The 20,188-nt window shown below is 38.6% G+C and overlaps 1 protein-coding gene across 1 annotated transcript; it reads left to right on the top strand.

Moving 5' to 3' along the window:
• Positions 1–2,211: 2,211 nt before the first annotated feature.
• Positions 2,212–17,407, top strand: LOC142630724 (uncharacterized). The gene is made up of 4 exons (XM_075804760.1): positions 2,212–2,591; positions 4,352–4,423; positions 5,613–5,684; positions 14,866–17,407. The coding sequence occupies exons 1-4, from the start codon at positions 2,582–2,584 to the stop codon at positions 17,010–17,012; spliced, it is 2,301 nt and encodes a 766-aa protein (XP_075660875.1). The 5' UTR covers positions 2,212–2,581; the 3' UTR covers positions 17,013–17,407.
• The last annotated feature ends 2,781 nt before the right edge of the window (positions 17,408–20,188 follow it).

Below are 20,188 nucleotides of genomic sequence, written 5' to 3'. Positions count from 1 at the left end.
GTGATATTGGGATATGCTTTAATTTTGAATGATTATTTGTGATGCAGTTACTCGTTAGTTCTGAATTTTATATTAAAAATATTTATTTGTTTGTTTTTTCATTAATTTTTATTTTTCATTTTGATAAAATCTGATAAACAGGTCGACACGACTGACCCGTTTAATAAATGAGTCGTGTTAGGGTTGAGGAATCTTGACCCGTTTAATAAACATGTCGGGTTAGTGTTAACTTATGTAGTCGAATACTCATGACTTGACACGACACGAACCCGACACGCGAACACGAATTGCCACCCCTAATAGTAACTGCCTTGGAAGCTACAAGATTAAACTTGATATCCCATTGGGCTGTAAAGTTACTTTAATTAATTCCAGTTTAGAAGTGTCATTGTCACTTTTCTACATGGCTGTGTCCCATTTTGCCTAGTGTTTTAGTTAATAAATTAATTATTTGGCCTAACAGGGAGGTTATTGTTGAGAATTTAGGGTTATTCTTTCTCTTTGATTTTCTCAAGAAATAAACAGATTTAGAAGAAGCGTATTTTCTTGTTTTAACTTTAAATAGTGGAGTCTAACTTTCTTAGTGGATCTAGAAGTCAAGTCATGTATGTCCAAACAAATTTTGTTAGACTTAATACCAAAACAAACACCAAAGAAGACATTGAAAGGCAATTATAACTTTTTTTTTTGTGGTTATAAACAATTTTTTTTTGGGTTAAACAGTTGAATCTATAGAAAGAGAAACACAAATACAACAACTACTTACTAACCACAGAGGCCAAAGTAGTGGCAACATGCCTATAGTAATACAACCCATTTACATATGGGTCAAGCAAAACATTCAAATCATCAAAGGGGGAGGTGTCAAAAACAATAAAAATTTCCGTCATGGAACATCCCCTCTTGGCCAGAAAATTAGCGCATTTGTTTGTTTCTCTAAACACATGTCCCACCTGGACCTAGGTGAGCCTGGCTATGAGTGATCTGCAATCATACAACAGTGAAGAGTAGTTTCTATTACGACAATTAGCACCATTAAGCATCTCCACAATTACTTTGGCATCAAGTTCCACCTCTAATTGATTTATTCCCAATTGAATGGCCAGAGTTAGGCCATCTCGTAATGCCCACCACTCAGCCATCACACTAGTAGCATATCCAATTGATCTTGAAAACCCCTTAATCCAGATTCCTTAACAATTTCTGATAACCCCTCCACCATTGGCCTTTCTAGGATTTCCAATAGATGCTCCATCAATGTTTAGCTTATGCCATCCCTCTAGCGGTTTAGTCCATCTCACTGGTATAGCAACTTTGGATGATACTTGGCTGATTTTGCTCACACAGAAGAAATATTACCTAGCTTGACCAAGGCAGATTTTATCAAGATTGGGATTCGGGATGGTGTTCTCAAACACCACCTTATTTCTGTTCTTCCATAAACACCAAACCACAAAGAGAAACAAGGTGCACCAAGGAATAAAGGCATTATACCTAGCTGTGCTTAGACAGTTTATTTTAAGCCAATTCTCAAGATTTTCATTAAAGGAGCTTATGTGTGAAAGAGGTACCCCCAACTTGCGCCGCAAATCACGAGCAACTTCACAATCTTGAAGGAGATGAACAATGGTTTCCTTATGCCATTTGTACCCTGGGTAAACCTTATCACAGTTAATATACCCCTTGTCGTCAACACAATGGGGAATTATAACTTTAAAGGTGAATAATGTATTTTGATAGTTCAAAATGTAGATATAAGCGGGGTGAAATATATGGAAAAAGAAAAAAAAAAAAAAAAAAAGAGAATAATTTTCCCTTAATTTTAGTTGTTCTGAGCAAATAACTCTTGTGGAACTAGACAAAGATTCATTTTTTCTCGCATATTGCCAACTTGCCAATTGACCTTTTGGCATGGGCCATGTGGAGTAATGCACGCGCGAGGCAGTAGCAAGTGGGGAATGATTATGAAAAATTTGGAAACATGATGGTCAATGGGACCAACTGCCAAGAAGACTTTGTGGGGTCCTACAGACAAAGTTCACTCACAATCGCTGGGGCTTTCCTTCTTCTCTCATTCTTTCTCAGTCACTCGCATCCTTCTTCTTTTTTTTTTTTATTTTTTTTTTTATGCTAAATATTTTCTTGTCCCTGTTGTGTTGGTTGTATTGTGTTGTCTCTGCTTTAAAAAGTGTTGTTTTTCTTGTTTGCTTCAATGCACACCAACACACAACACCAATAACAAGAAAGAACCACAGCATTCACCAACAACATAAGCTTTCAACAAAAAAAAAAACTAGTACCCCATTGACAACAAGTTTTCAGCTTTTGAAGAAAATAAAAGAGAAAAGTAATGCTTGCCTCATTATATCCCAGCATTGCTTCAAGATCTCTCATTTTCCTTGCTTTCGTTTTCAGTGGCTCCCCATGTTTTTCCTATGCTTGTGGTGTCAATGTTGGTCCAGATCATCCTATCTTCACATTTCAGTATCCGGGTTGAAGAATGCTCTCCTTGAAGTCCTCCAAAGATCTGTGATTCAAGTGCTTCCCATTTTTCTGCTTGTGGTTATTCGTTGGCTTCGAGATGAAACTAGGTGAGCACTCGGTAATTAATGTTGGCAAATAATTTAACAAAAGCTAGTTTTTCATGATTTAAATAAAATGTATTTTGAAACTGAGAATCTCTGCACCTTGTGAGAAACTAAAATACATGGCATTTTTTATATCCTTCTTCTTTTTATTATAATTTGTCATTTCTTCTGGGTTGTGCTTTGTTGAAGATTTACATTGTTGTGGATCAGTTGGGTGTCTGAATTGGGACATTGTATGCTCTTGGTAAAATATTAATTTGGTAAATCAAAAAAGTTAAGGAAATCTAATTGCTGGGTTCTACTGGGACTTATTTACTTCTTAAATTTGTATTTGGGATACTGCTTGGTGGTATTGGGCCTTTAAATGATGGATGGATTACCCATACATCCATGCTTAATCTTGCACTAATAGGAGTATATAGGACATTTGTCAAATTCACCAAAGATAACATGAAATGGTATAGATGTGCTTAGAAAAGAAAGAAGAAGACATTGCTTGCTTACTAATTCTTTAGATTCAAATTCAAAAAGTATTGATGCTCATGAGTTAACTTTTGGATCATTTGGAGACCACTTGATGGCAGTGGCATAATCCTCCAATTTTACTGCTTCCATGCCTTATGTGTTGTTATATTTATGTTGCCTACTTGATTCTTTGACTTCCTGCATGTGTTCTTTAAGGGAATACCGGTCATTAGGCCTAAAGACTAATGCTTTCAGGGGCCTGTGAGATTGCTAAAATCAGCATTGTGTCTTCCTTGTACTAGAATTTCCCTTGAGGGAATAGTGGCATCTAGATTATGGTGTTTCGTTATCTTTTTAACGGAGTTTTATTGTTCATTGGCTATACATTGTCCTACATACCCTGAATCTCCATTTGCATCACTTTGAGGTTAATTACCTATTTTGGCTACATAAACATCAATAGGTAAAGGCAATACCCTGAGTCTTAACAATACCTGTTACATGTTTTCTTCCACCTATCAGGCTGCTGCTATTTTCAGTCGATTTTTGCCAAATAATTGCTATTAGCCTTTTACCATTTACTTCAGGGTTGTAGTACGACATTAGTGCAACATCAAATGAAAATTTTTGACAGGTAAGGCCATACATTTAGCAATCATACATTTTATTTTAAAAAAAAAAGAATTAGCTCTATGCTGGTTAAAATGGTCCAGTAAAGTTTTTTGGACTAGACCACAATGTTGGCATGTCATGACACCACCATAGATCATGATGAATGCTAAAATGTAGAAAATCCTTGGTGGACAATATTGGTTGCGAAAACTACTACTTTTGACATGTGTAATTATTGGAGTACTTCAAAGACACTGTCTGTGTATTTCAATCACAGAACAGAATGTAATAATTTGCACGGTTCACTCGACAAGCACTACATCCATGGACATTATGGAGATTAAACACCTTAAGCAAAATCTACTCAGTCGGATACTACCCAAAGAAAAATACATTTATGAGCCACATCAAGAGTTATCCCACTATCTTTTTCAACAAGAGAAACCATGCGAACTTGAAGCTTGTCTCACAATCATGGGTGCCAATCTATTATAGAAGTCAGTCCCTTATGCTCATTTACCCTGTTATATATGACAATTCTTCATTTTTGCATGTTGATATCTTTCCTAATTTGATCTGCCAATTCTCTGCCTATGTGACATTTATATTTCCTTCTGCCAGAACATCAAGTTTAAACCATGTCATGGAATGTTTATTCATTTACAACCTTTACAATTAACATTCAGGTTCTCAACAAAATGATTTGGACTTTTATCCTGAGCAAAGTCTGGATGGAAGTTTCCGAAAGTTCATATCTGGTTAGTATTAATTTTGGACATCCAATGTTTTACAAATATCTTTGTTTTGCCTTCTATATTCTAAGATCCTTATATGAATGGACGAGTGCACTTGGAAGCCTTTCATTTAATTTAATTTTTTTTTTCCTTCCCATTTCAAACTGTAGATTGTAATTATATGATAAGTCTGTATAAACCCCCAGTGTACTTGACTTAGCTTCATACCTAGATAAATAATATAAAAAAGAAAATGGCACATGCTATATTCTCTAGTTTCTGGTGATGACTATAGCTAGCCAATCATGTTTCATTTTCTTGCTTTAAAAGAAATAAAAGTCCAGTCATTCAAAAATTTAATACAATAATATTTTAAATCGTCATATTTTAAAATCAAATCCAACCTCTCTATTTTTCCCCTCCTTATCCCTCCTTCCCACTCTCTTGTTTAGGTAGACACCCTGCTATCATTTACAGATGGTATCCTTTCCAGAGCCTCTCTAGTTTTTCTTTCTTTTTGCTCCCTTCCAAGTTTCTTTTTATATTTGTGATGAGAAGTGAAGATGTAATTAAGGAGAGGAGATAAGTGCAACATAGAACTTGAGAATCCTCTTGATACTTAAATTAAGAAAAAAGCTATAAAGAATTAAGCCTAGACTAAACCAAAACATGGTTCAATTTAAACTTATTCTTGAAAATGCTATGACTTTGATTGGCAACTTGATCAATACAAAAGATTTTAATGAATGATGATTACACTGGTGAATATGAAGTGAAATGCTACTGAAATAGTTATCAATTAATGAATTGTAAAAGCCTGAGGCTATATCATGCCTATAATTTGACCCTTCCAAAAGCTTGTATTTTAAGCCTCATATCTTAAAATTCAAGCATCTGTATTGCCTAGAGTTGGAATTCATGTTTGTTGCTTTCGCAAAGTAAAACTATAAAACTAACATCTTGTTTTGAAATGCAGCTCTTTGTTGTCCTTATTTCCTTCACTTTCTGCAGAAGATCTATCCTCATATGCTATGATTCTTATTATAGCAAAATATCTGTTCAGTAAAGTATATTGCTGGAGTTCCATGCTTATATCTGTATTTGCTACTTTTATGATAAATTCTATTGCTTAGTGTAGTCAGTCTGTGCATTACTTGTATAACATATTTCTAACATGAGTTTTTTGCACACTTTAACTGATATTATGTCTCAGGTTTTATTCACAATGATATGGACTTATCTCCGGGGCAAAGCTTGGACGGAAGTTTCAGGAAGTCTAGCTCTGGTTTGTTATGATTGCTTTATCTTTTTCTTGTTAAGCAGTTGGTACTTTGCAAGCCTCCAATTTATCTTGTACAAATTGCAATGCTAGTTATTTTCAACTTATGATTATCCATAGCATAGAGTTTACATGCTCTCAGTTCCTGTCTTTTGAAATTAAGCTTAGATTTGACATATAAGTCACATATAACTAGAGGATGATTGGGGTGAGAGTGGTTTTAGTAGAAACGTCCAGTGATGGAATGAATATAAATTATAAAGTTCTCTTCACAATATTCCCAGAAAGGGGAAACAGTATAGATGACTTTTCTCAATTTTGTATTCTCTTTCACACCTTTTCTATTAGTAAGCTCTTCCACCATTTGCTGACACCAATCTTCAACCTATATTTTGGAAAAAGTTATGCATGCAGATTGATGGGATTGAGAGAGGTGCTGTGTTTGAAAATAGGAGTCAGAAGCTTGATCTTCTGCCTATTAGGTGGTACAGGGTGTTGGAGTTGGTATTTTTCCTTGGAAAAGGAATTGATAATTAGGTTTACCTTTGGAGGTGTCTTCTTTAACTCTGATAATTTATTCAACATAAATGACTTCATTAGTAGCCTGTGCTTAATGTTAGAAGGAATGAGACTTGGTCCATTTAAAGTTGTAGCACTGCCAAGTCTATTACAAAGTTTTGTGCAAATTTCACAAAGGCAAATCTAGTAATGCCATTTTATCATTAAGCATAATGCAATTACATATAATAAAAACATTTTTGTTTATCAAACTACTAATTCACACATGACAATTTAATGCCCATCCACAAACTATTACAAAATTTATGAAAATCCACATTCTACTATAGCATGAGTTTGAACTTTGAATCATTCCCCTAGTCCGCTCTAAGTTATGCAGTTATTTGGAGTATTGGTGTATCGTTCCTACTTTAACATATGTCTGTAATGGCTTTTTGGGGTACTAATATATATAACAAGTACCAATTATTATGGGTTATTGTTTGATTTTTCAAAGGATGTAAAGGAACTAATATTTAGAACAAGAACAATTAGGCAAAGGTTACAAAATAGTAACACACAGAAATCAAGGTAACAAGAGAATAAAAAAGTCTCACTATAAGCCTCTAACAAATTAAAGATTCTTTTATATTTTAGATCGAAAGAAGGTTGAGGAAGGATACTAGAAGTTGTGAAGGAGGGTGGCAGATTCTTGGAGGAGGATTTGACAGTGGAGTTTGGGCTGCCAGCCAACCTTTGTACAGGATTTGGCAGGATTATGGATGGGTGGGACCAGCAGAGACAAGAGATGGTTGGAAAGACCGGCAAAAAGACAAGGGAGGGATTAAGTGGAGGCTGGAACGAGATTGCCTTGAGGGGCGAGTTTGGAGCTTTGGCTACTGGACTAGAGAGAATTTAGGGGAGAGAGAGAGGGGATGGTTCAGGTCTGACTGGTCTGTAGAAGAGAAGAAAAAAGTGCTCTAACATCTGGGGTTAACGGCATTATTTTTGAATTTGAGCATCAATTAGGCCAGGACACGTGTCACTCTCTAGTGTTGACACGTTGTAGTTTGGAGAGAGTTCCTCCAATTTAGGTTGTAGAGAAACTTTGTCCAGTCCAAAGGGCCTTGCCTTGTGAGATTCCACATTATCAAAAAAATATATAGTCTGTCTTGTGCTAAGGAGAATTTAAAGAGGAGTTCTTCCCTGTAATAGTGGTTCTCTCCTAACTTCAAACTTGGTCTCATGCTAACTCACTAGAGTTAGGTTTTGAATTACGTAGGGCAATGCTATAGTGTTTGCCAAACATGACACTGAAGCTATTGTTTGGGAATTGCACCATTAAGAAGCCTTTTTCTAAGTTCGAATTCGGGATCACCTGCTTTTACACCATTATAAACTCAAGATCACTAAGTTGCTTCTTTTCTTGTTAAGTAGAAGATAATATAATGTGATTTAACAACTAAGGTGAAACAGAGTGCAAAGTTTGAAAAAGGCCTAATAAATGCTGGGAAAGGTTTCAGTTTGAGTTAGATAATTCAGCCAAACAAAAAGAGAAAAGAAAGAGTAGAGGATATTTTCTTGTCGTCTTGTTGGAGACAGGGGGGAGGGAGTCAAATTTGTAAGTGCAACACAATCGAGTAAACAGGCCCACACATGCAAACTCATACAAAGGGCTTAGATGTCATCTTTCCCCATACTTTCCTGCTTTCTAGGAGAAAGGTTCTGACGTAGGACAACCACAAAATAATAATAGGGTAGAAAAATGGTAGGACAAACCCTAGGAGTCAGCACCTAAGGGACTGGAGTCGGCACCAGTGTAAAAAGAAAGCAAACATTTTTTTATATTTCTCCAAAAGCTGTGTTACAATAATCAAAAAAGTGTTTAAATAGCTACAACATAAAACCCTAACAACACAAAACCCTAATTATTAAATGTTCGGGCTTGCTTAATCTCAAGCCCAATAACTAATAGGCTTCATCCATAAGACCACAGGTTGGGCCGTCTTCTTTTTGTTCTTCCTCCCATATGTGTGTATAATTGGGGGCCTATATCTCGTGTCCGCACCAACTCCCCCCGGGTGAGAGGAACTCGACCCCGTTGAGTGGAAAGCTGAAGAGCTCTGATAGTACTCCAGTAAGTCGGGGATCCGATCGGCAGTAGCTCATCTCTAGTAATCCATGTGCAATCGGAATACTGGTCGCCCGCGCCACCGAACTAGGAAACGGTGAACTCCTCCATCCACAGTAGAAACAATTTGCTCATCTAAAATAGCATCAATAGATTCTTTATGTGCATAGGGTAAATTTAAGGGTAAAGGGGTAGGCATAGGGGCATCAATAGGATTAAGTAAAGGCTCGTCAAAAGGAGTATCGGGAATAGGCATGGGCTTTTATAAGCAACTAGATCCTCGATATTAAAGGAGGAGCTAATACCATAATCATGAGGGAGGTCAATGACATATGCATTTGGGCCCGTTCGTTTCAATACCTTGAACGGACCGGCACTACGAGCTTGCAATTTCTTAACGGTCCCGAGAGGGAAACCGTTCGGAGGTCGGATCCGAATCATGACATAATCTCCTACACTGAAACTACGCATGACGCCGATGAGTATCGGCATGAATTTTATATTGAGAATTACTTACCTGAATTTTTTTGTGAATCTCGGTATGCAAATCATGAACATGTCGTGCGAATGCCTCGGCGGATTCGAAATCCTAACATGTGGGGACATGGGCAAAAGATCTAAGGGCTTCCTAGGTGTATATCCATGCACGACCTCAAAAGGACTAACGCCTATAGACCTATTGACGAGCTATTATATGCAAGTTGGGCTATAGGAAGAATTGAATCCCAATTCCGATTGGCTTCACCCACTAGACACCGAAGGAGGTTTCCTAGGCTACGATTAACCACCTCAGTTTGACCATCAGTTTGAGGATGAAATGCCGTGGAAAATTTCAATTTGGTGCCTACTAAATGCCACAAGGTCTTCCAAAAATAACTCATGAATCGAACATCCCTATCTGACACTATGGTTTTGGGGAGACCATAAAGCTTGACAATCTCATCAAAGTAAAGCTTTGCAATTTTGGAAGCGTCAGAAGTCTTAGAACATGGTAGGAAGTGAGCCATCTTAGAGAAGCGATCAACAACTACTAGGATAGAATCATGCTTCCTAAAGGTGCGGGGCAAACCTAACACAAAGTCCATACTCACGTCTCCACGGGCGATGCAGCACGAGTAAAGGCGTGTACGGACCCGGTGTTTGCTTGCGATGTTTGGCTAGTTGACATGTACGACAGCGACCAACTATCTTAGCAACGCCCCTCTTAAGGCCGGGCCAATAGAATTGACGTTCCACTTCCTCGGTGTCTTATCTCGGCCAAAATGACTGCAAGGCCTCCTGCATGTATCTCCCAAACTAGAAAATCTCTCACGACGACCGAGGGATACACAACTTGTTGGCCTTGAACAAGTAACCATCTTGAAGGGTATAATCATCCAAGACGGGGTGTGAAGCATTGCGAGGCTAGTGTAGAGCTCCCCAAAATCTTGGCATGATTGATAGTCATCCTTAAGTCGTTCAAACCCGGTGACCTTAACACTCACGTGATAGCAAAGATACTCTTCGACTCGGTGCATCGGCGGCCTTATTCTCGGCTCCGCTCTATGTTTCACCACAAAGTAGTAGCGTTGCGAAATTCAACCCAACTACCGTGCCTAAAATTTAGCTTCTTTTGGGAATTGAGATAACGCAAAGCTTCATGATCGAGTAGATAATAAACTCTCGAGACAACAAGTAATGACGCCAATGCCAAAGAGCTCGTACAATGGCATAAAATTCTTTGTCATACGTGGAGTACTTTACCTTAGCATCATTCAACTTTTCAGAAATAGGCAATTGGGTGACGCTCTTGACTAAGGACTCCCCATGCCAATACCGAGGCATCACATTCCAGCTTCAAAAGGTTTGGTGAAATCGGGGAGACGCATGACGGTGCCTCGGTCATCTTGTTTCACCTCCTTGAAGGCCTTAGTAGCGCCTTTGTCCAAGTAAACTCCCGTGTTTCAAGCGATCGGTGATGGGAGACATAATGGTACTAAATCCTTTGATGAATCGGCGATAAAAGGAAGCGAGCCCATGAAAGCTTCGAACCTCATGTATAGTTTTGGGCTCGGGCCAATCCATAATTGCTTGAACTTTTTGGGGGTCGGCGAAACTCCTTCGAGATGACACTATGAAACCTAGGAAGACAACTTTATACGTAAAGAAAGAGCACTTCTTGAGGTTACCATATAAACTCTCCTTCCTAAGGGTTTTGCAAACTTGAGTTAGGTGGTCTAAGTGTTGCTCCCATAGACTTACTATAAATGAGGATGTCATCAAAGTACACAACCAGGAATTTTCCGCATAAAAGGCTTGAGCACTTGAGTCATCACTCTCATAAAGGTACTAGGAGCATGGACAATCCAAAAGGCATAACCATCCACTCATATAAACCATCTTTTGTCTTGAAGGCGAGTTTTCCACTCATCAGGACGAACCCTAATTTGATGATAGCCACTTTTCAAGTCTATCTTGGAGAAGATCGTTGCCCCAGCCATCATATCCAACATGTCATCCAATCGAGGGATAGGAAAACGATACTTCACGGTGATCTTGTTGATGGCACGACTATCGACACACATCCTCCAAGTCCCATCTTTCTTTGGAGTTAAGAGTGCGGGGGCGCACAAGGGCTCGTGCTCTCACGAACAAAACCCTTCCTAAGTAGTTCTTCTACTTGTCTTTGCAACTCGGCATGTTCGCGAGGGCTCGTCCTATAGTGGGGCAAGTTAGGCGGGGTCGCTCGGGCACAAAATCTATGGCGTGTTGGATATCACGCATGGGCGGTAATTGATCGGGGAGTTCCTCGGGGAATACATCCTTAAATTCTTGGAGCACGGACCTTACTTCTCCAGGGTTGCTCCTCACAAGTCTCTCCATGAAGTTCCCCAGCAACCAAGACAAACACAATGGATTCCCGAATGCTACCCTCTCAAATGCCTTTGGGCTTATGATGTTCGGACCTTTCGCCTTCGGTACTTCGGCTTCTTGCTCATGTCGATTGGCTTGGGTTTCAAAGGATTAAGCACAATCTTCTTGCCTCCAAACATAAATGAGCAAGAATTGGATCGCCCATGAAGGGTGACATCCAAATCATAAAGCCAAGGTCTACCTAAGATAATGTGCCCTACATCCATGGGAATTACGTCACACCATATTTCCACCTTGTAGGTGAGGAATTGAAGTGGGACAACACATCTTTCTTTTATGGCTATGGAGGAAGTATCCACCCAAGAAACTTTATATGGGTTAGGGTGTGGAATCAATTTCAAGCCTAGGCGGGAAACAACGTTAGAGGACACCGCATTAATGCAACTCCCACTATCTATAATAACCTTGCACGTTTTATCTCCGCACTTAGTGTAAGTCTGGAAGATGGCACTTCTTCGCCAATCATCAGTTTCCCTTTGTTGTCAAAGCACACCTCACCACATTCACTCTAGGGACACCAAAAACAGCCTTGGAATCATCAACCTGAGGAGAGATGGCTCTAATGCACGTGAGATAACTGGGATCATCTTCCCATTCGGCCTCAACATCTTGGCCTTCTTCAGCATTTGGGTCATACACTAGCTCTTCAACATCTTCTACCTTTTCATCATCCTCTTGAATGACAAGGGTTCTAGAGGGACATCTAGTCGCAACATGCCCAATCCCATTGCATACGAAGCATTGGAGGCGAGAGCCTAATCTTGAGGGCTCGTTGATCACACCTTTTCCCTTGTCCTCTTTTTGTATCGGGGGTGCTATTGGGGTTGACCTTAGGGGGTAAGGCAAGTTTAGGTTTGCTACCAAAAGGGTGAGGGTTGGGAGGAATGCTTCGAAGCTCGAACGTCGCCAAAAGATAGATTTGGATGCTAACTCACAATTCCTAGCAAGGTCATAGGCTTCTCTTAAGGTGGTGACTCCTCGGGTGATAATCTCGCCTAGTAGGTTAGCATTTAAACCTTTCTTGAACCTATTGAGTGTGACAACTTCTTCCCTCAACTATTCGAATTCGCCTCTCGGAATTCCTTGAATTTCTCTATGTATTCGGTCACGGGAGCGATTGCCTTGTCTTAGGCGATCCCATTCCTCGGGGAGGGAGCTCCTATAAGTTGGAGGAAGATAATTCCTCGAGAGGGCATCCTTCATCTCCATCCAATCAATAATGGGGGGCTCACGTCGTCGCCTAAGGGTTTCCTCTAGGTCCTCCCCGAGAAAGATCGACTCTCCCAATTAACTTCATTCTAGCATATCTCACTTTCCTATTCTCGGCCCAATGGTAATAGTCAAAGAATTTCTCCATTTGACGTAACCAATCAGTGAAAACCCATGGATCTAGGCAGCCATCAAAGGTGGGTGCTTCTATCCTCTCCTTAGACATCCTATCATCATAATCCCTAGGACCATAGTGATTATAGTGATCATGTTCAAAGTGTGGAGCCCTATTAAAGTGACCATTATTATTTTGCCCATGCATGTTATCTCCTTCATGGTTAGTGGTCTCTCTTTGAGATGTTTCAATTCGCTCTACCCTATCCGGCAAATCACGGACACTCTTTAGCTAGGTCTCACTATGGTTTGTTCTAAAGAGGGCCTAGATTCGGACGTGGATTGATGTTCGGGTTTGACATGACACGACCACTACGTAGATGCATGCAACGCAATATTTATGAATGCAGTTGAGATTCCCAAAATTTCAAGTAATCAATTCTCAATATAAATTTAAAGGTCAAGCAAAGTGCATGTAGAGACTAGATCGATGAATCAAAGGAAGAAAATGCAGACAAATAGTGACAGTGTTCACAGTATTACGAGATAGCCCAAATAAACATCAAATTCCAAGAAGCTCCACAAAAAGAATAAGATTTATCAAAGAAATTGGTGTTTTTTTTTTTTTTTTTTTTTTTTTGGGATTTTAGAGTGGGTACTAAAAGACCACAAAAACAGTAAAACTATTAACCTGAGCACAAATTGGATATGATAATGGAGTATGGTGGGATATGCACATAAAAAACATAAAGATAATATTTTTTAATGAGATAAAATTGAATCCACCAAAAAAAAAATAGAGTCAGAATTGTACCCTAGTCAGTGGCTCCACGTAATGCATTAGGTAGCCACGGTCTGCTCTTCAAGTAATGAATTGACTTGGGAGAACTGTGAGAACAATTACGGCTGATAGGTACATCCACGGCCAATAGTTTTTTTTTTTTTTTTTTATTATTATTATTATTATTATTATTATTTTTTTTTTTGGTCACAGCAACGGTACTTTTTTTTTTTTTTTTTTTTTTTTCAAAATAAATTACCTTTATTGCTACGATCTTTAAAATAACTCAAAACGACGACAGTGAACTCGACCCACATGCGAAAAGAAAAACAAGACCACGAAACTAAAAGAGGAAGAAGAAACGGTGGAGTCTTCGGTGGAGCGTCGACGGAGGCAGCCACTGCGATGCGCGGAATCATCGGCGGAGCGAGGGCTGTTCGTCGCGGCCTTGGCATCGGCGGTGGTCGAAGTCCCGGCGGCGGCGACGGCGGTTGGGCTTCGCGGTGGTTGGTGAAGCGTTGGGTTTCGGGCGGTGGCGGCGGTGCGGTTGGGCTTCGCGGCGGCTGGCGGCTGGTGGGCGGGTGACGGTTGGGCTCCGCGGCCGGTTGGTAGGCTGCGGTGGCCCAGGTCCGTGGGTCTGCCTCTTCTCTTCTCCTTTTTTTTTTTTTTTTTTTTTTTTTTTTTGACTTTGTGGGGTGGTGGGTGGGTCTTTCGTGAGCTCTTTTTTTTTTTTTTTTTTGTGGGGGGGTTTGTGGGTTGTGAGATTTGGGGCGGGCACGGCTGGTGGTCAGCCGGCTTGGGAGGGCGCCGGTTGCTACGGTTGGTTTGGGGGTGAGAAACTCATGTGGGGCTTGGGGGAATACACGGATGGCAGGGACTGGTTTGGGCTTGTTTAGAATCTCATGGGGCAAAAACTTGAAAGGTACTGTCATTCTCTTTTGTTTTTTTGATGGCTTTGCTTTGATGTGGTTGGCTACGGTGGTGTTGAATGGATCGGAAGTCTGCTCTGATACCAAAACTGACGTAGGACAACCACAAAATAATAATAGGGTAGAAAAATGGTAGGACAAACCCTAGGAGTCAGCACCTAAGGGACTGGAGTCGGCACCAGTGTAAAAAGAAAGCAAACATTTTTTTATATTTCTCCAAAAGCTGTGTTACAATAATCAAAAAAGTGTTTAAATAGCTACAACATAAAACCCTAACAACACAAAACCCTAATTATTAAATGTTCGGGCTTGCTTAATCTCAAGCCCAATAACTAATAGGCTCCATCCATAAGACCACAGGTTGGGCCGTCTTCTTTTTGTTCTTCCTCCCATATGTGTGTATAATTGGGGGCCTATATCTCGTGTCCGCACCAGGTTCCTAATCTATGTCTCTATTGAATTTAATATGCTTTGATCAAACTTCTTAATTATCAATAATTACTTGTGTTCTTGTTCTTGGTCTTTTGGTTCTTATATAAGTTCTCTTTGTTACCATCTTCCAAGTAATGCATCGATTTATTTTTAATATTTTTTTTCCTCTATGTGATGCAGTAACCTCTACTCATAGTATCTCAGGTGCTTCTGCTTCAAGTAAGTTTGTTCCTACTTCTAGAAGAGTGTTTAAAGGGCTAAAGGACTATGGAAGGAAACTTATCAACCTAGAACTTTTCACACAAAGTCTTGAAGATTGGGTTTCTGAGAAATCATGTGCAGATTCAGCCAATGAGGAGCAGTTCTTTAATTCTCCCTTTTTGATTGATGAATTGCGTAAGCTTGACTTAGCATTGGAGGGGGTTTTATTTCAGCAATTGTTTCGTATGCCATGCTCACCTTCTGTAACAGACGATCTTAAAGAAGATGAGTATCTCGCAGTAGAAGACTTTCTTCATGTAGTTGCCAATGGCTTATGGCGTACCTTTTGGCGTAAAAGTGGAGCATTGCCATTCTTTGTATCCGGTCCCCGTCATCCTGGATCCAAGTTTTATACAGTAGAAAAGGCAATGTCAAGGGGAAGGCTTGAAGAGCTATGTGGTTTAGCTTTGCTATCAAAAATTGGGAGTGATTTGCAAGTTCACTGGGATCAAGTAGCAGAGTTTGTGTTATTTAAGCCAGATATATTGTCAAAAAATGAGTTGAAATTGTCTGCTCACAGTATTTGTGAAGCCCTCTTCTACGGTTTTCATATTCTTGTATCTAGGAGTTTGAGCAACATCAATACTGTCAGCAGCGATTCAGTTTTCCTCGTGGTTCTAGATTCTAAATATGGTGGGGTGGTAAAATTTGGTGGTGACCTTGGCAAACTTGATTTAAACTCAGCTAACCCATACCATGCTGTAGCTGAATGGATGAAATCTCATGCTGAAGTTAGTGTTTCCCCAGTGGATCGGATATGGAACAAATTGGGGAATGTGAATTGGGGAGACATGGGGACCTTGCAAATACTTTTGGCAACATTTTACTCCATAGTCCAGTGGAATGGACCACCAAGAAAGTCGATAGCCTCATTAGCCTCAGATCATAGCCTCCGCCTTCAGAAGCGTAGGATAGAGTGTCGCCCTAATGAGAATGAAAATGCACTAGTTCCTTTCCAACAGGCTAGCCATCAACATGGAGAGATTGTTGAACTCGACGAGAATGATTCATTTTTGAGAAAGCAGGCATCACATTTGAAGCTTACGAAGGGAGAGGTACTGCTTTTGGATGATCAACGGCAGGGACAGAAAAGTTTCCAAATACAGGGTTCTCTGGTAGGAGGGAACTGCTTTCTCTACAGTGCTGTTTCTCTTGATTATCCCACGGAGTTGTTGTCTTTATATGTAGGTGCCCATCCATCAAGACTTGAGCCATCATGGGAGGATATGAGTTTGTGGTATCAAGTGCAGAGGCAAACAAAAGTACTAAATATTTTAAAGCAGCAGGGAATTTCAAGCAAGTATTTGCCTGATATAATTGCCTCTGGCCGCATATTGCATTCTGGTACCTGTACGAAGCAGAGCCCAGGAGGGCGATGTGATCACCCATGGTGTGGTACTCCAATACTTGTGACATCTCCTATTGGGGAGCCACTTTCATCTGTTGTTGATCGGGATGGCCCATTCTCCCCTGAGGAAGCAATCCGCTGCTGCCGAGACTGCTTATCTGCTCTAAGAAGTGCAGCTATGGCCAGTGTCCAACATGGTGATATTTGTCCAGAAAATATAATATGTGTAGTTGACATGCAAGGTGTAAGAAACAGACGTTTGTATGTCCCAATATCATGGGGACGTGCAGTTTTGGAAGACAGAGACGGTGCAGCTATAAATTTGCAGTTCTCTTCATCTCATGCACTTCAGCATGGGAAACTATGTCCAGCATCTGATGCAGAAAGCCTTGTTTACTTGCTCTATTTTGTCTGTGGGGGAAGTATACAGCAGCAAGATTCTATTGAATCAGCATTGCAGTGGAGGGAGAGAAGCTGGGCAAAGCGTATGATCCAGCAGCAGCTTGGTGAGGTTTCAGCTCTCTTAAAGGCATTTGCTGACTATGTGGATAGCCTTTGTGGAACCCCATACCCAGTTGACTATGATATCTGGTTGAAAAGATTGAATAAAGCTGTGGATGGCTCAGCTGATAGAGGCAAAATGATTGAAGAAGTAGCCGTAACTTTGAGACTAGCCGATGTTGCCGAGTCTTCGGGAACCTCTGGAGGTCGTTCGTAAGTTCCATACTGAGTTTTGGGGGGTTTGCTTTTGTAACTACATTTGGGTGAGATTCAACTTCATTTCTTGAAAGGGCTCTTAAAGCTTCTAATAGCTACAGTTTGATATCTTTTTCAGCAATGGCTGATTGCAATTTGATGAAATCCTGCTAGCGTTTTCTAATATGGATGCGTTGTAAATTTACTATCAATTGTAATTATACAACAAATCTTGTCCTTCTGGTATTCTTTTTCCCACTATTTATGATTGAAAGTTGTACTAACTCCAGGCTTACTTCTAAGTAATCCCTTCAAGAAGGTTGGCACAGTATTGGCATCATGACATGGCCATTTTGTTATACTAAACTATTCTAAGACTGCTGCTTGGATAATCTTTCGACTTTTTCTTTGATGACACGGAATATCAGTTATTGAATTCTCCTTTTCAGCATCAATGTCACCTTTTTCATTATTCCCTTCAGAATTTGAAGTTGTTACTACCTTCATGCTGTCAACTCGGATTCTCAACAAAAAAAAAAAAAAAATGTTGTCAACTCAAGTTCTTGCCATGTGAATCCTATCAGTTAAGCAATCACCATATAGATGTGAGATTCATGTCAATGGCCCCTCTTCATTTGGTTCATTTAGACTTATAGGGTCCAAAAAGAGTCCTATCATATTTGGGGTTTAGGTTTTTTATAATTGTTTTTATGATTATTCTTGAGTCGGTTATCTTTGTCTTACGAAAGAAAGGTCATTATTGTATTCTGTTTTTAAACCTTTTTATACGGAAATATACTCAATTTGATACTTAAGTTTATATAATAAATTTGATAATGCTGGTGAATTTTTTCATACATCTTTATCGTAATTCTTTGATGATCATGGCATAATTCATCTATCTTCTTGTCCACATACCACAGAATAAAATAGTGTAGTAAAGTGAAAGTTAAGACATTTATTAGAAGTACCTGTTGCTCTTTTTATTCCATATGGGTGTTCTATAAACATATTGGAGTGGTGTCATGTTGACATCATGCTATCTTATTATTTGCGTGCCATAAACAATTTTTGATGGTGAGATTCCTCATAATGTATTGTCCCATGATGCACCGTGATTCATTTACCTCCCAAAATCTTTCAGTGAGTCTTCTTTGTTCACGTCTTGGGTCTGGAGGGTGATAAAGCTAGTTCCAAATCTATTTAGTACGTCTTTCTTAAGTATCTTTTGCCCAAAAAGGATACAAATCTTATTCCTTACTTAAAACATAGCCTCATATTCATTATAATGTTTGAACTTGATTTGTTTAATAGTCAAACTTAAACTTAGGCTTAAGTTTGGCTCATTTACTAAATAAACAATTGCCTTAGAGAAAATACGTGTTGGATATTTGGGAGGAAATAGGCTTGTTAGGTTAAAAAACCATTGACTCTAACGGATCCTAATTTCAAATTGTGTATGAATCATGGAGGCTTGTTACATAATCCTAAAAGATGTTGTTGCTTGGTTCATAATTTGAACTACCTCACTAATATTTGCCCGCATATAATTTTTACAATTAGTGCTGTGATCCAATATATGACAACACCTTGTCTTCCACATTGGGAGGCTATCCTCCAGATTGTGGATACTTAAGGGTATGTTTGGTTGGGTGAATGTTAGGGAGGAGAAAAAAAAAAAAAAAAAAATTTTGGTAGGGTTTGGGTGTTTTCTCCCTAGGCCCATTGTTTTCTCCCCAAGCCCATTATTTTCTCCCCAAAATGGGGAGAAAACTAGGTGGAGATTTTAATTTACTTGATTGACAAAAATGCTCATGTGCACTTGCATATGAGCTTTGTCTAGTTGCCTTTTTTTATTTTTTATTTTTTTTAAAGCTTTCATGGGCAGTAAACATTGCCTTTTCTTTTTCTTTTACTCTTTTTTTTTTTTCATTTTTCTTTTGATTTTCTAAGGCCTTGGGCGTGATAATTGTTTTTTTTTTTTTTTGGTTTAACTAGACTTGGTTTTTTTTTAGACATGATTTTTATTTTTTAATAAATTTGGGTGATTGATTTTTATTTATTTATTGGTTGTTTGCCACTTTTTTGTTTTAATTGGACATCATGTTTTAACAAATGTATATGAGTAAATTTATACAATCTCGCTTTCTAATCTATCCACTTTTCCACTCCCAACCAAATAGAAAGGAGAAAAATTAAAATATTTTCTATTCTCCCACTATTTTCTATCATTTCACTTTTCTACCCATCCAAACGGATCTTAAAACTCATCTAAGTCATGGTCAGGGCGGCCCTAGGACTAGGCCACTTAGGCCACCGCCTAGGGCCCTCTATTAGAGGAAGAAGGCCCAAAATTTTGGGGCAAAAGTTGATATATTTTTTTAAAAAATGGAGATATAGGAAAAAAATTAGTTTTATAATTTTCCTTTACTTTCAAGAAGTCCTAAAGTATTGAGTAATGCTAGAGATAATACAACTTTAAATACATGAGTCTTACAAATAGAGTAATGCTATAGGTTTACAAACTATTTTACAACATTTTTACAAATTGTTGTTGTAGCCAACTTCTTACTAGTTCTCATCTGGATCTACCGATAACATCACTTTTTTATTTATCTATAACCATTCTACACATCAGCAATTTGTAAAAGATTTTGTAAAAGAATTTATATCTCTATCATTTTCCCTTACAAATATATGTGTCACAATCGTAAGAAATAATTCAGATAGATAAACGCTAGAAATATTAATAATTTTACTTGAAAATTTTACAAATTGACGTAACAATTAATATGATATGTGGACGTCAATAACCTATTAAATACATTTTTGAATTATTTTTTGTAATTAATGATACATCTTTGTAAGCCTCATGTTGTAAAATTTATAATATCCTTAACACCATTCATTCAAATACTTGTTTATTATCTTCTTGAAGTGTCACTAATCACATTCATTTCTACATCATTTGAAAGTTTTTTTAGTAAAATTTGTTATATCTTTAGTATATTTCCAAAAAAAAAAGAAGCATATTATAAAATAAAAGGAATAGATTTTTGTTATAAAAAATTATGATTTTAAATACTAGTTAAATATTATTTAAGTGATAACAAAAATGCCCTATTTAAATATCGCCTTAGGCCTCTAAATTTGTTGGGCCGCCCTAGTCATGTCATTTATATAATCAATGGTTATTTG

This window comes from Castanea sativa, chromosome 4, assembly GCF_040712315.1.
Source record: "Castanea sativa cultivar Marrone di Chiusa Pesio chromosome 4, ASM4071231v1".
Classification (NCBI taxonomy): domain Eukaryota; kingdom Viridiplantae; phylum Streptophyta; class Magnoliopsida; order Fagales; family Fagaceae; genus Castanea; species Castanea sativa.
Note: the sequence above shows the minus strand (reverse complement) of the source record. Positions and strands in the feature narration are given on the sequence as shown.

Bases quoted from the DNA above. Each gene is read 5' to 3' on its own strand.
- LOC142630724 (XM_075804760.1), top strand. The intron at 4,424-5,612 runs GTTAGTATTAAT...ATTATGTCTCAG, and splicing joins TTTCCGAAAGTTCATATCTG to GTTTTATTCACAATGATATG. The intron at 5,685-14,865 runs GTTTGTTATGAT...TATGTGATGCAG, and splicing joins TTTCAGGAAGTCTAGCTCTG to TAACCTCTACTCATAGTATC.